This window comes from Echiichthys vipera (genome assembly GCF_963691815.1).
Source record: "Echiichthys vipera genome assembly, chromosome: X".
Taxonomy (NCBI): domain Eukaryota; kingdom Metazoa; phylum Chordata; class Actinopteri; order Perciformes; family Trachinidae; genus Echiichthys; species Echiichthys vipera.
In genome coordinates this window covers 46,514,522-46,528,576 of record NC_139825.1, presented here as the reverse complement: position 1 = coordinate 46,528,576, position 14,055 = coordinate 46,514,522, and the positions used below count along the sequence as shown (strand labels likewise).

Below are 14,055 nucleotides of genomic sequence, written 5' to 3'. Positions count from 1 at the left end.
GCTGAGCACTTACCGGAAATGAAACTCTTCTGACTCAGCAAATCGACAAAAATATCTTTTAACATTTATAAACTAAATCTAACTGTTGCCTAAGTTGCGCTGTTATGTACTGTACTGCCATTATGTCTCTGCTGAACTGTTACTAAAAACATCCTTCTACCGCAGTGTCGGCGCTTCCTTTAAACATGTCCCCCGCGTCAACATCCGGTCATTCTGTAGTTCCACAACAACTCGATCAAGCTGTTGAAAAACACTTTTGGTGACATGAGTGCTGAAAATAGTGTTGGAAATGTGTCTATACCTTTACAAAATCTTCTGAACTCAATCCAATGCGCCAGAGACCGAGTCAGGGGTAAATATGACACGTTAGATACGACGCAGCACAAATAACGTTAGTTAACGGTTAGCATTTAGCCGAGCTACTACGCATGCTAGCATATGTTAAGCTAAACGTGCCAACGTGCTGGTTTTAGCGCAATATGTGAGTTTATTAGGTTAAAAGGTCACTGACACGCAGTCAACAGTCTTCTTTTAAAAAGGGTTTCATGCTCAGCTTTGATAAAAATGGTTTCAGAGATTGAGTATTTAAAAATATGAACATTTTGGAGGGTGTAAGTCAGTTGTGTGGTGCTGTTTTCCTTTTCTGCTGCGAGGTGTTTTTATAGACAATCATCCCTCATTGATTTAAACTGGATATGGGTCAAATTAAATCTCTTAAATTAAAAGCTCAACAGCACAAACTGCAGCCTCCAAAATGACCATAAAGTTGAATCAACACCTCTTCAAACTATCACTTGTTTTTTTGAATGGCAGCTGATGTTGCATTTCAAGTTTGAGTGTAAATTCAATACAATCTGCTGTCAAAGTAAAGGCAGATTTATATTATTATATTATAATAATAATAATAATAATAATTCATGGGCGTCTTTCTGTGCATTTGAGGTCACCTTATAAAATCAAACAATAAACCACTCAGTCATACTCATAAAGCAGTCGTAGTCATCAGACAATAAAATGTACATAATACTAGTGGTAGACCGATACATCGTCTGTCTGATATTATCGGCTGATATTTGCGTTTTTTACGAGTATCGGCATCGGCCAATGCGGGCTGCTGCGTGCGCCAATAGTTTTTTCCCAGCATTATTCACAGACAGGCGTCCCCAGGCAGCTCCGTGTTGCCTTTTTAAAGTTTATTAAATGTTCCTTTTTCTAAATTGAGACTCTTAACATTTGTTATCGGCGGCAGTAGCTCAGTCCATAGGTGACTCGGATGGGAACCGGAGGGTCGCCGATTCGAGTCCCTGTGTGGACCATGAATGGAGCGTGGACTGGTGACTGGAGAGGTGCCAGTTCATCTCGTGGGCACTGCTAAGGTGCTGTTGAGCAAGGCACCGAACCCCCAACTGCTCGGGGCGCTGAGCCATTGGCAGCCCCCTCGCTCTGACATCTCTCCATTAATTACATGTATATAGGCTCTGTTTGTGTGTGTGTGTGTGTGTGTGTATTTCAGGCCTGTGTGTGTGTAACATGTAATAACAGAGTGAAAAAATTGAATTCCCCCTTGCGGCATTAATAAAGTAATTCTTCTTCTTCTTCTTATCATCGTTTTATAATTTTAAGATGGAAATTGAGGGAGCAAAAGTAGTATCGGCTCCAAATATTGGAGTAGTGACTGTTATGGATTAAAAAAACAGATGGGAGTGTCTGTCTTTGTTTATTCCAATTAAGTAAATGCGTAACACGATCTTTCACCATGCTGAAGTACACTTTCACCCATCCCTTTTTTCATACATTTTAGACATTTTAATTTAAAAACAGTCATTAAATAAACACGTTTTGTTGTTTTTCACTTTGGCATTTGTGTATAGTATTTTTCCAGGACTAGTAAAGTTATGCTTAACCGAATGTTAATTTTCCCGGCAGACGGAGAGCCAAAAGAGTCAGATGAAGCGTTCAACCTCTCCACCTTCTGGGACACTCTGAGTTGAGTATAGTTTATCACGACCGTCGTCCGTCAGTAATCCCTCATGAATAGCAACACTTACCATCTTGTTACCTCAGATGTTTGGTTATGTTCCCAGACATTATGTCATATTTTAAAAATGCATTTTCATATTTTTTATATCAAACAACGTAAATGTCTATTCTGTCCTCCAGACCAGGCAGTGAAGGCAGTGTCCCAGAAGGCCACTGAACTCTGCCTCGCCTTCTCTAAATCCCCACTGCCTTCACAACAGGTCAGTCTATTTTTAAGACCATCATTTTTGCTTTGCTGAGATAATATTGGACCGCTTATGATCCTCAACAGGACACCTTGATAAAAGCAACATGTTTAAATCTCTGGGAAGGTTTGATCAAAGGTATATTAATCACAACACAGGTCTTTCACCAGAAAATTAGCTAAACTTGAATAATACTCTTATTATATACAATAGGAGTGACCCCCAATAGTTGACTATTAGACGATTCGCTCCGAGCAATCTCACAGTCAAATCATCGCAAAATGTGGTTACGAAACAATGGATTGTTCCATTCTGGTCTCTGGGGGTGCTGAATTTCTGATTTTACCTATAGATGTTTGGTTTCTCCCAATAAACCATGATAAATAGCCTGGCTTTGTTTCCAAATCTTTCCATAGACCTCTGAGTTTTTGTGCGTCTTGTCGACTGTTTTTGAATCTTTTCATCGACCAAATCTGCAGTAAACACTCCACCTCCGCATCACACCAGCGCGAACCTTTCACCGCCATTGTTTTAAATGTCCGTGCATGGTCCCTCCTTTTTTCTACGTCCCAACAGGCGCACATAAAATGACGTCAGAACTGCCGTAGGCCTCGTGCTCGTACACGTGTGCACGCTCGTGCTCGCACGCATGTGCAAACGTGCTTTACAAAAGCCCACCTCTCTCAGGCGGGCCGTGGGCGGCAAGCGTGCTGCAGCTAGGAGCGGTACAGTTGCACTCACACTGGTCAAACGAACTAGACCCCTAAAACCTGTTTGGGCACGGTACGGATGTACAGTGTGAGTGCGCCCTAAGTTTTACTTTCCAGGATCCGGCCCCGTCAGAGCACATCTTGACCGGACTTTACATCTATCTGGGCGTCAGAAATACAACAGTCTGCTTCTGTTGAATCACCAGCATCATTTCATTTGAATATTTGCCCATTTGTTGTTTTTCATTATATACGTTCAATCAGACACAGTCTGACACAGTGTCATGAAAGTGAAACTACAGTTCTAAATATACCGTCTGTCAGTGTTTCCTTCGGATTGGGTATCAATGTGTGGTGCAGGGCTGTATGGAGACCTTTTGAGGGGTAGGGGCTCTGACCTCTCCCCTGTGCAGACACTGACAACAGATATGTGTACTGTTTTTTTCTGAATCATAATGTGCAAATATGCATAACTATATGTCTGTGGTACATCAAAGATATGTCTTTTTTTGAACTCCAATGTTTTTTGGAACTGAATAATCACACGTATTAGAAGTTTATAGCGTGATCAGGCTGATTTATGTGATTAAGGGCGCACTCACACTGTCCTTCCGTACCGGGCCCAAACAGGTTTTGCGGGTAAAGCCTTGTGCGTTTGATCAGTGAGTGCAACCGCTCCGCATCTAGCTGCGGCCAGCTGGCCATCCACAGCCCGTTTGAGAGAGGTGGGCTTTTGTAAAGCACGTTTGCACATGTACAAGCACGAGCGTGCGCACGTGTACGAGCGTGACGCCTACGGCTGCTCTCACGTCATTTATGTGCGCCTGTTCGGACAAAAAAAGAAGGACCATGCGCGGACATTTAACAACAACAACAATGGCGGTGAAAGGTTCACGTTGGTGTGATGCGGAGGTGGAGTGTTTACTGCAGATTTGGTCGATGAAAATATTCAAAAACAGTCGACAAGACGCACAAAAACTCTGAGGTCTATGGAAAGATTTGTAAACAAAGTGACGCATCGCGATGACGCATCAATGCGTGTGACTTGTTACGGCGTGATGACGTATGGACAGGCAAGAAGCATTTGCGCGAGGCCCAGGCAGTGTGAGTACAAACGGGCCTGGGGTGCTGGGGGAGAGGGAGGGGGGAGAAGTTCCCTAAAGCACGGGGCACGGGACGGACGGACGGTGTGAGTGCGCCCTAAGACATCTATTAGGCTTTACTTGTATATATTTATGTGGGACACATTAAAGTCACCCAGTCCCTTTGATCTGCAGAAATACCTTTTTATTTGACATAAATATCTTTTTGGCACCATGACGGACATGACAGAGCTTTTCTTTTGCTTTATTATCGTGTTTGTTTGGATAATCTTTAACCAGGTGCCTGACAACAGTAACAGTAACAACGATAACAATACTGCAGCTGGACCAGAAGCCTGTTATTAAACACAGTTTAACGAGACTGATCAGTAGGGATGTAAGGAAACACCGGCTCAACTCACGATTGGATTCAATTCACGACACTGAGTTCACAATATGATGTTTTTAACAAAAAGTGATAAAATCTACAAAATATATCAGCTATTCTCTCTACGCTTTTCTTTTTCAGATTTAAGAATCATTATTTCTGAGGTATAAACTGCAAAACAGTGCACATTTCATTTTCTTTCTAAAAGTTAAACTGAACACAAAGAACCTAAGGCTTTGCCTGTGTTCCTACAGTTGTTAGGAATGTACATGTCCCGGGGGGACACATCCATCTGGTTGACGTTTACCTCCGAGGCGAAGTGAGGGCCAGCAGCTAGCTGTCACCCAAGAATCCGCGCCCCTAATAATTCATAAACTTTTCAGGGAAATTATTGTGCAAATATCGCTAAACTCTTGAATTGTCACACAAACCTAATTTCTCTTTCCTTCTGCAGGACGGAGAGAAGATAGCAGATGCCACCCTGAAGAGTGTCCTGACTCTGTCCACAGTGTATTACTGGCTACCTAAGAGCCAAGGTAACGCCACGAGACACTCCAGGACTTAGCTTTAGTCAAATAGTCAGTTCAGAAGAACAATATGGACAATCACAGGATGTTAAACCTCTCACAGACTCAATTTGATATTGTGTATTCAAGAGCATGCTGCCCAAAGCTTGTTGTGTCTGCTCTTTCAGATTTAGTAGAAATTGATCATTTTGTGTCTTGACAGTGTCTTGTCTTCTGTCCTCAGGTGTCATTTTGCGTCGACAGGTCAGAGATGCCACAGTTGAGGTTGTGGCGGGAGTGGCACAGCTGCTGGAGGTCATACTGAACTCACCGCTGCAGAGGTACAGGCACACACGAATACAGAGTCCATCTAAGATAGCATAGTAAGTATTGTATTAGTATGTAACAACTAAATGATAGACTTTTGTATGACGATTAATGTTCGGGCACACATACATGCCCATAAAAGGTAAGACGATTCGACACGGTGGTATGGTGGTCAGCACTGTCGCCTCAAAACTGGTTCGAATCCTGGCTGGGGCCCTTCTGTGTGGAGTTTGCATGTTCTCCCCGTGTCTGTGTGGGTTTTCTCTGGGTTCTCCGGTTTCCTCCCACAGTCCAAAGACGTGCAGGTGTTCGGTTCATTGATGACTCTAAATCACCCGTAGGTGTGAATGGTTGTCTGTCTCTGTTTGTCTCTATGTGTCCTGCGATACACTGGCGTCCTGTCCAGGGTGTACCCCGCCTCACGCCCGATGTCAGCTGGGACCGGTTCCAGCCCCCCCGCGACCCCGACAGGGACAAGCGGTTGAAGATGAATGAATGAATGTTTTACAGCAAGTAGATTTAATGTTACTAACTTGATGGCGGCTGTGGCACAGAGTCCATTTAACATTGACACTGATGACACTCAAAAAAAATACCCTCTAATGTTGGGCTGCTCAATGATTCGAGTTACGTTTTCAATTCATAGACTGTAAATAACAATGGATGGCTGTACAGCTTCTCAAAGGTTAAGCCAAACCGTGGTTGCAGGATATTTCTGGCATCACTTTTGTACAACGAGAGGAAGCGGAGTCGGGTTTTACTTGTGTTGACTTTATTAATATGACATTTGGGCTGTCAAATGAGTATTGCATTTTCTATTTTTACAACAACACCAACACTGTGTCCTGTCTGTCTTCTTCTCTTCCTCCCCGTCTTCTTCACTTCCTCCCCTCTAGTCTCTCTCAGGAGCAGTTAACGTCAACAGGAAATGTGTGGTTTGCCTGCGACCACTTTGCACAGTTGCCACAAGGTCAGTGGACTCGTCAGGGTTTTTAAAAAGAAAGAAAACGTAAAGATATAACCTGGATCTGTTCTTAAATTATATTTTATTTTAAAATAACAGTTGCAGATTGGTGCTGCAGCTGCTGTGGTATTACTGGCAGCCTGCAGGTGGTGCTATTGTACTGAAACTCCCACTACACTTTTCTATTTATCTGTATAATATAGTGCTTTAGGGCGCACTCACACTGTCCTTCCAAAACAGGTTTTTCGGGTCAAGCCTAGTGCGTTTGACCGGTGTGAGTTCAACCGCTCCGCGCATAACTGCGGCCAGCTGGCAGTCCGAGGCCCGTCTGAGAGAGGTGGGCTTTTGTAGAGCGCGTTTGCACATGTAGGAGCACGAGCGTGCGCACGTGTACGACGCCTACGACAGTTCTGACGTAATTTCTGTGCGCCTGTTAGGACATAGAAACTAGAAGGACGGACCATGCGCGGACATTTAACAACAACAACAATGGTGGTGAAAGGTTCACGTTGGTGTGATGCGGAGGTGGAGGTTTACTGCAGATTTGGTCGATGAAAATATTCAAAAACAGTCGACAAGACGCACAAAAACTCTGAGGTCTATGGAAAGATTTGTAAACAAAGCGACGCATCGCGATGACGTCAATCAATGCGTGTGACGTGTTACGGCGTGGTGACGTATGGACAGCAAGAAACATTTGCGCGAGGCCCAGGTAGTGTGAGTACAAACGGGCCTGGGGCGCGGGGGGAGAGGGAGGGAGGGGACAAGTACCCTAAAGCACGGGGCGCGGTGCGGAAGGACAGTGTGAGTGCGCCCTTAGACTTTATTTTATTAACTCTCTTTCCATATTTAATAACCAGTCTTTGTGTCAATGGGGAAACTTTACGTACGTGTGCGTGTGTGTGTGTATTGTGCCCGTCTGTACATTTCGGCATTAGTACATTACGCTGCAGACGTGCATACAAAATTAACAGCACGATCAGTGAGCTTTGTCTTATTGTGAGTAGTTTTGCAAGATTGTAATTACAGTTATTGATGGGAAAACGTGTGTTTCACAGATAATAAGGCAGCCTTGCTGATGGTTCTGTCCAATCAGATCGGAGTTGTGAAAGACGCCATAGAGGAAATTGAACAGGTACACACACTGTGAATTCTCAAACAGTGGCTGAATAATGAATTATTAGTAAGTTATTGTATTTTTGTGAGAAGCCTGTTTGTTCATATGCTCCTGTTTTATTCTTCCATGTGTAACTGCTGTCTCAGTATGTTTAGAATAATTGGTACAGAAACAGAAAAGCATTTTAAACATACATACAGTACCGTAATTTCCGGATTATAAGCCGCTACTTTTTTCCCTCGTTCTGGTCCCTGAGGCTTATACAACGGTGCGGCTTTTCTACGGCTTACGGTAACCAGGGGCGCGCACTACCGAGGATGCGCGAGACCGAGGCAGACATCTGGCGCCAGGTAACGAGAGCAAAACAAAGAGTAGGAGAGCGTCAGCGACAGTTTGCGCGAAGGAAGTGTTCATGCAAACACCCTCAATATGGAAAACAAACGGAGAAGTGCATATGATGCTGCTTTTAAGTTAAAGGCAATCGATCTGGCTGTCAAAGAATGATTAGAGCTGCTGCACGTACCCTTGACATCAATGAATCAATGGTGAGACGTTGGAGAAGGCAGCATGAAGAACTGACTTTTCATATACCGGTATAGGCTGGTTATTTTGATAACGTAAACGGCCGCGGGACTGCACTTTTACTGCCGTGTTACAGGCGAGCACTTTGTATTACTTTGCACGGTTGTATTATTTGTACTCTGCACGAATGCTGTTCGCCATGTCAAAGATGTGAAAGTTTGATTGAATGATTGAAAGATTTATTGTTAATAAATGGGACGCTTTGCGTTCCCAAACAGTCATCTCTGTCCCGACAATCCCCTCCGTGGTAGCAGGAACCCCTATATACTACTGTAATTACACATCAAAACGCCTGCGGCTTATAGTCGGGTGCGGCTTTTATATGGAGCAATCTGTATTTTCCCCTAAATTTAGCTGGTGAGGCTTATAGTCAGCTGCGCTTTATAGTCCGGAAATTACGGTATATATTTCTGTTATTGTCAATAAATCCTGTCGCATACCGACTTTGGCTTTCACACAAAATCCAATCAGTCCTTATTGAAGAAAACTGGGATATCACCTCATCACCATATCGCCTCATGCTTTAATCAATATTGGAATTGAATATGAGTTATCATCTACTGTTAATTTTCACAATATCACAGCTCTCACTTTATTTTTGTGGATGTTTACTGAATGTTGCACCCCCACCCAGGCATTATCTGAGTCCCAGGACCCGTTCAGCGACGTCCTTGACGATGACCAGGAGCCTCGAGGCAACCGGGACACGTATTGGTCGGAGAAGGACCGCTGTTTGATCGGTCCATGCCAGGGGATGATGAAAGTGTCAGCGGCGTGTTTAAGGAAGCTGATGTCAGCCGTCAAAGCCAACGGGGATGTCACCACGTCTCAGAACCTGGCTCAGCTCGACGACATGGCTGACATCACAAAGGCAATCAGTCCTGGGTACACACACACACACACACACACACACACACACACACACACACACACACACACACACACACACACACACACATACACACACAGTCATATTATTATCTGATTGTAGTGACACATGTCTCTGATGTTTAGTTGAAGTGTAAATTGGTTTACCAACTTCATTGCTCTCTGTCGCACCAGTAAGAAGAGCAAACTCACACATGTCGTACATCAGTGATGTAACTTTCAGAGTAAATGCTTTTGTTCCAGGAAACGTCAGGTCTCATATAGCCGTTAGCAAATGACTCGTTTTCTCTAGAAATTGCCAAGGGACACAACTTTCCCACTGCAGGATCAAAAGAAATGCAGTGTGAAGTTGTTTGAATGAGCTCTTTGTGAGAAAAGCCACAATACCGGACGCCCGCGTCCAACAGGTAGTTTTGGTTGAGTGGTTAGAAACAGAGTGCATGACAACAAAGACTCAAGATCCAAGAAGCTTCATTTATCCCGAGGGAAATGATTGTGCAACAGTTTCAACACAAAGATGGGAAAGGATCAGAGTAACAATAAGCATAAAACATAAATCAAATCAAATAAATCAGAGTGCAACAGACATTGTGGTTAAACGTAGGTTTATACACAACAATACGCAGCGTGCAGTTTAGCAGCATGTTGAAATAAAAAAAGTAAATAAGTGATAAAAAGTCATCATGCATTCATCTTCTTCCCTACTCGCATATACCAGAGACTTTTAGGCGTGGAAAACTATATTTTAATTTGTCTGCACAGCAACAGTTGAGATGGTGGTGCATGTTTGTATGAATTCATACTGGTTGTTCCTGCTGTTTGCGATTGTGATGATGCTCAATTCAAGATTCAAGATTCAAGATTCAAGAAGCTTTATTCATCCCGAGGGAAATTATTGTGCAACAGTTTCGATACAAAGGTGTGAAAAGAATCAGAGTAACAATAAGCATAAAAACATAAATCAAATCAAAATAAAGCTAACATCAGATAAATCAAGCAATGAACCAAGTGTGACAGAGTGCAACAGACGTCGTGGTTAAGCGTAGGTATATACAATATACAACAATACGCAGCGTGCAGTTTAGCAGCAGATTGAAATGAAATAAGTACAAACTAAATAAGTGAGAATTGAAACACATAGAACACTTGATCTACCTTTTCGGCTAGCTTTGCTTAAAAAGATGCTTTACTTCATTTCTTTAATACCGTATTTTTGGGATTAAAAGTCGCTCCGGAGTAAAAGTCTCACCAGCTGAAAATGCAGAATAAAGAAGGAAAAACACATTTATAAGTCGCATTCGAGGATAAATCCAACACCAAGAAACGACATTTCATCTTAAAGGCAATTTAAACTAAAACTAGAACAGAGAACAACAGGCTGAATAAGTGTTTACGTTATATGACGCATGAACAACGACCTGAGAACGAGCCTGGTGTGTTAACGTAACATGTTACGGTAAGAGTCATTCACAGAACTATAACATATAGAACCTGCTCTACGTCTACCAAACACTCTGTCACTAATCACACAGAACTATAACATATAGAACATGCTCTACGTTTACCAAACACTCTGTCACTGATCACTCAGAACTATAACATATAGAACACGCTCTACGTTTACCAAACACTCTGTCACTGATCACTCAGAACTATAACATATAGAACATGCTCTACGTTTACCAAACACTCTATCACTAATCACTCAGAACTATAACATATAGAACACGCTCTACGTTTACCAAACACTCTGTCACTAATCACACAGAACTATAACATATAGAACATGCTCTACGTTTACCAAACACTCTGTCACTAATCACACAGAACTATAACATATAGAACATGTTCTACGTTTACCAAACACTGTGTCACTAATCAGACAGAACTATAACATATAGAACATGCTCTACGTTTACCAAACACTCTGTCACTGATCACTCAGAACTATAACATATAGAACACGCTCTACGTTTACCAAACACTCCGTCACTGTTAATCACACAGAACTATAACATATAGAACATGCTCTACGTTTACCAAACACTCTGTCACTGATCACTCAGAACTATAACATATAGAACATGCTCTACGTTTACCAAACACTCTGTCACTTCTAATCACACAGAACTATAACATATAGAACATGCTCTACGTTTACCAAACACTCTGTCACTGCTAATCACTGAATCCACTGAACTCTTCTTCTTCCTCGGTGTCACTTCTGAACAACTCCGCCAACTCAACGGTACGGAAGTAGCAGCTAGCATCTTTTTTTTCACAACGCACTTCTGCCATGACCCGCCCCCGCCCAATTTTGATTGGTGGACGTGTGTGTGTGTGTGACGATTGCTGATATACGCCTAGTCTCTGACATGACTGACATAAATAACAGCCCGGGCAATTATTTGATATTTTACGGTAATGTGTTAATAATTTCACACATAAGTCGCTCCAGAGTAGAAGTCGCACCCCTGCGGCCAAACTATGAAAGAAACTGCGACTTATAAACCGGAAAATACGGTAAATTTACTAAATTAAACAGTCTATTGAATATCTTCTATCTATCTATCTCGAGGGACACCGTCGGAGTTTCACTTATTTTATATAAAGATAAAACGTACACACATGTAAACACGCTCACTGTAAGGACCCAACCCTCCCAACATAGCTGTCCCATATACAGCCTGACCCAATAACGGGGTAACTAAAGATGCCTGACTAAATATTCAAACACTTAAGTCAGATTATGATCAACAAATGAACATCTTATTTACCTGTATTTGCATTCACTCTTAAGGGAATTTATAACACAGTCATAAAAACAAATCTCTTGTCTCCTCAGTGTGGATGATCTGGCTCTTTGCCTCTACCCGCCCATGGACTACAGCGGAGTAGAGAACAATGTAAGACACATTCACTCGTGCAAACACACATATTTAATAATAATGGAACAAGGTCAGAGGTTTGCAGGTTCAAAATAATTGATTGGGTGTTGAGACGAGGCTTTAATGAATCAGAAAAATGCTCTTGCATAATCTTGTCAGTTGATTTTATCGTCCCACATGAAGAAATATTCATGCACCACACATCAGGAACAGACTTTTCTGTTTACAGCTGCTTTTATTACATCATTTATTATTTATTTCACTGCACTGTACCTTTTGTTCTTGTATTTTATACCCGTCTTATTCTAATAATAATAACAATAATAAACTTTATTTATAAATTCATACTTAAATTAAAAGCATAAACATGAGAAGATAATCATTAAGCATGAATCATGTATAAATGAACAGGTGGCACACAAAAAGAACAGTGTTTGTAGCATTGAAAAATAAATAAAAGCGAAGAATTAATTATTAAATAGTCAAAAAGTAAAGGAACTAAAGTGACGAGCAACCGGCAGTAGAATCAGCCAAAATTATTGAGCAAATCATCAAATAAAACGCCAAAATAAAATAAAATATACTTAAAAAGAAATGAAATATCTTGAAAATGGTGGGATTAGGTGTTCAGGACATGGTGCAGGGCAGTGTTAAAAAATGGAATTAGGGCGCACTCCCACTGTGCGTCTTTCCCGCGCCCCGTGCTTTAGGGTCCTTGTCCCCCCCTCCAGGCCCGTTTGTACTCACACTACCTGGGCCTCGGAGAATGCTTCTTGCTGCCTATACGTCATCACGCCGTAACACGTCACACGCATTGATGACGTCATGGCGATGCGTGGCTTTGTTTCCAGATCTTTCCGTAGACCTCGGAGTTTTTGTGCGTCTTGTCGACTGTTTTTGAATCTTTTCATCGACCAAATCTGCAGTAAACACTCCACCTCCGCATCACACCAACGTGAACCTTTCACCGCCATTGTTTTAAGAGCGTGCTCACACTGTCCTCCCGGACCACGACCCGGACTTTAGGGTACTTGTCCCCCCTCCCTCTCCCCCCCGCGCCCCAGCCCCGTTTGTACTCACACTGCCTGGGCCTCGGCCAATGCTTCTTGCTGTCCATACGTCATCATACGTAACACGTCACACGCATTGATCGCGTGTGTGTGGCTTTGTTTCCAGATCTTTCCGTAGACCTCGGAGTTTTTGTGCGTCTTGTCGACTGTTTTTGAATATTTTCATCCGACCAAATCTGCAGTAAACACTCCCCCTCCGCATCACACCAACGTGAACCTTTCACCGCCATTGTTGTTGTTGTTAAATGTCCGCGCATTGTCCGTCCTTCTATTTACATGTCCGAACAGGCGGACATAACGCTACTGCCGTAGGGCTCGTGCTCGTACACGTGCGCACGCTCGTGCTCGTACATGTGCAAACGGCTCCGCTAAAGCCCACCTCTTTCAAGCGGGCCGTGGACGGTCCGCTGGCCGCAGTTGAGCGCGGAGCGGGTACACTCACATGGCTTAAAGGTACTAGGCTTTAGCTGAAAAAACGGTTTTGGCCGCGGCCAAAAGGACAGTGTGAGCACGCTCTAAATGTCCGCTCATGGTCCGTCCTTCTTTTTTCTATGTCCCAACAGGCGCACAGGAAATGACCTCAGACCCGCCGTAGGCCTTGTGCTCATACACGTGCGCACGCTCGTGCTCGTACATGTGCAAACGTGCTTTACAAAAGCTCGTCTTTACCAAACGGGGCGTGGACGGTTGCACTCACACTGGTCAAATGAACTAGCCCTTAGCTGTGAAAAGGACAGTGTGAGTGCGACCTAAGATGTGATTAAGTAGTTTTAGTAGTTTCGACTGAGTCTGCCTCTGATGTTTTTGGGTAAGGAGGTCCATAATTTGGGAGCGTAATATAAAAAAGCTGCACCTCCAATTGTTTTGGGTTAGCCTTTGGCTCTCTAGCAAGCTCACAGTAGAGGATCTGAGAAGTCATGAAGGGACATATCTAGCGGTATGGAGTCTGAAATGTAGGTCAGCCCTCATTTATAAGAGCGTTAATAACACGCAAGAGGATTCTATTTTATTTTAGCTTGTTTTTATTTCATATTCCCATTGCTCCATGATGGCTATTATTTATTTTATTCAACTGTCCCTTTGTAGCGTGTTTCTTGTGCACTTTTTATTAACAGTGTGCTTAGAGCGGCCTTGTTGTTTAAATGTGCTGTATAATTAAAGAAGAAGAATTACTTTTATTTATCCCGCAAGGGAAATTCAATTTTTTCACTCTGTTATTATTATTATACAGGTTACACACACACACACAGGCCCGAAATACACTCACATGCACGCACAAACAGGATCTATATACATGCAATTAATAAA

The 14,055-nt window shown here is 42.7% G+C and overlaps 1 protein-coding gene across 1 annotated transcript in view; it reads left to right on the top strand.

Annotated features, from left to right (window-relative positions):
• The first annotated feature begins 226 nt into the window (after positions 1-226).
• LOC310965405 (cyclin-D1-binding protein 1 homolog) overlaps positions 227-14,055 on the top strand; it is a 20,272-nt gene continuing 6,443 nt past the window's right edge. The window contains exons 1-9 of the mRNA XM_083938976.1: positions 227-352; positions 1,927-1,986; positions 2,161-2,240; positions 4,860-4,941; positions 5,156-5,252; positions 6,135-6,208; positions 7,261-7,337; positions 8,536-8,786; positions 11,635-11,695. Coding sequence (XP_083795102.1) covers positions 265-352; positions 1,927-1,986; positions 2,161-2,240; positions 4,860-4,941; positions 5,156-5,252; positions 6,135-6,208; positions 7,261-7,337; positions 8,536-8,786; positions 11,635-11,695 — 870 coding nt within the window. The 5' untranslated portion in view covers positions 227-264. The remainder of the gene's footprint in view (positions 353-1,926; positions 1,987-2,160; positions 2,241-4,859; positions 4,942-5,155; positions 5,253-6,134; positions 6,209-7,260; positions 7,338-8,535; positions 8,787-11,634; positions 11,696-14,055) is intronic.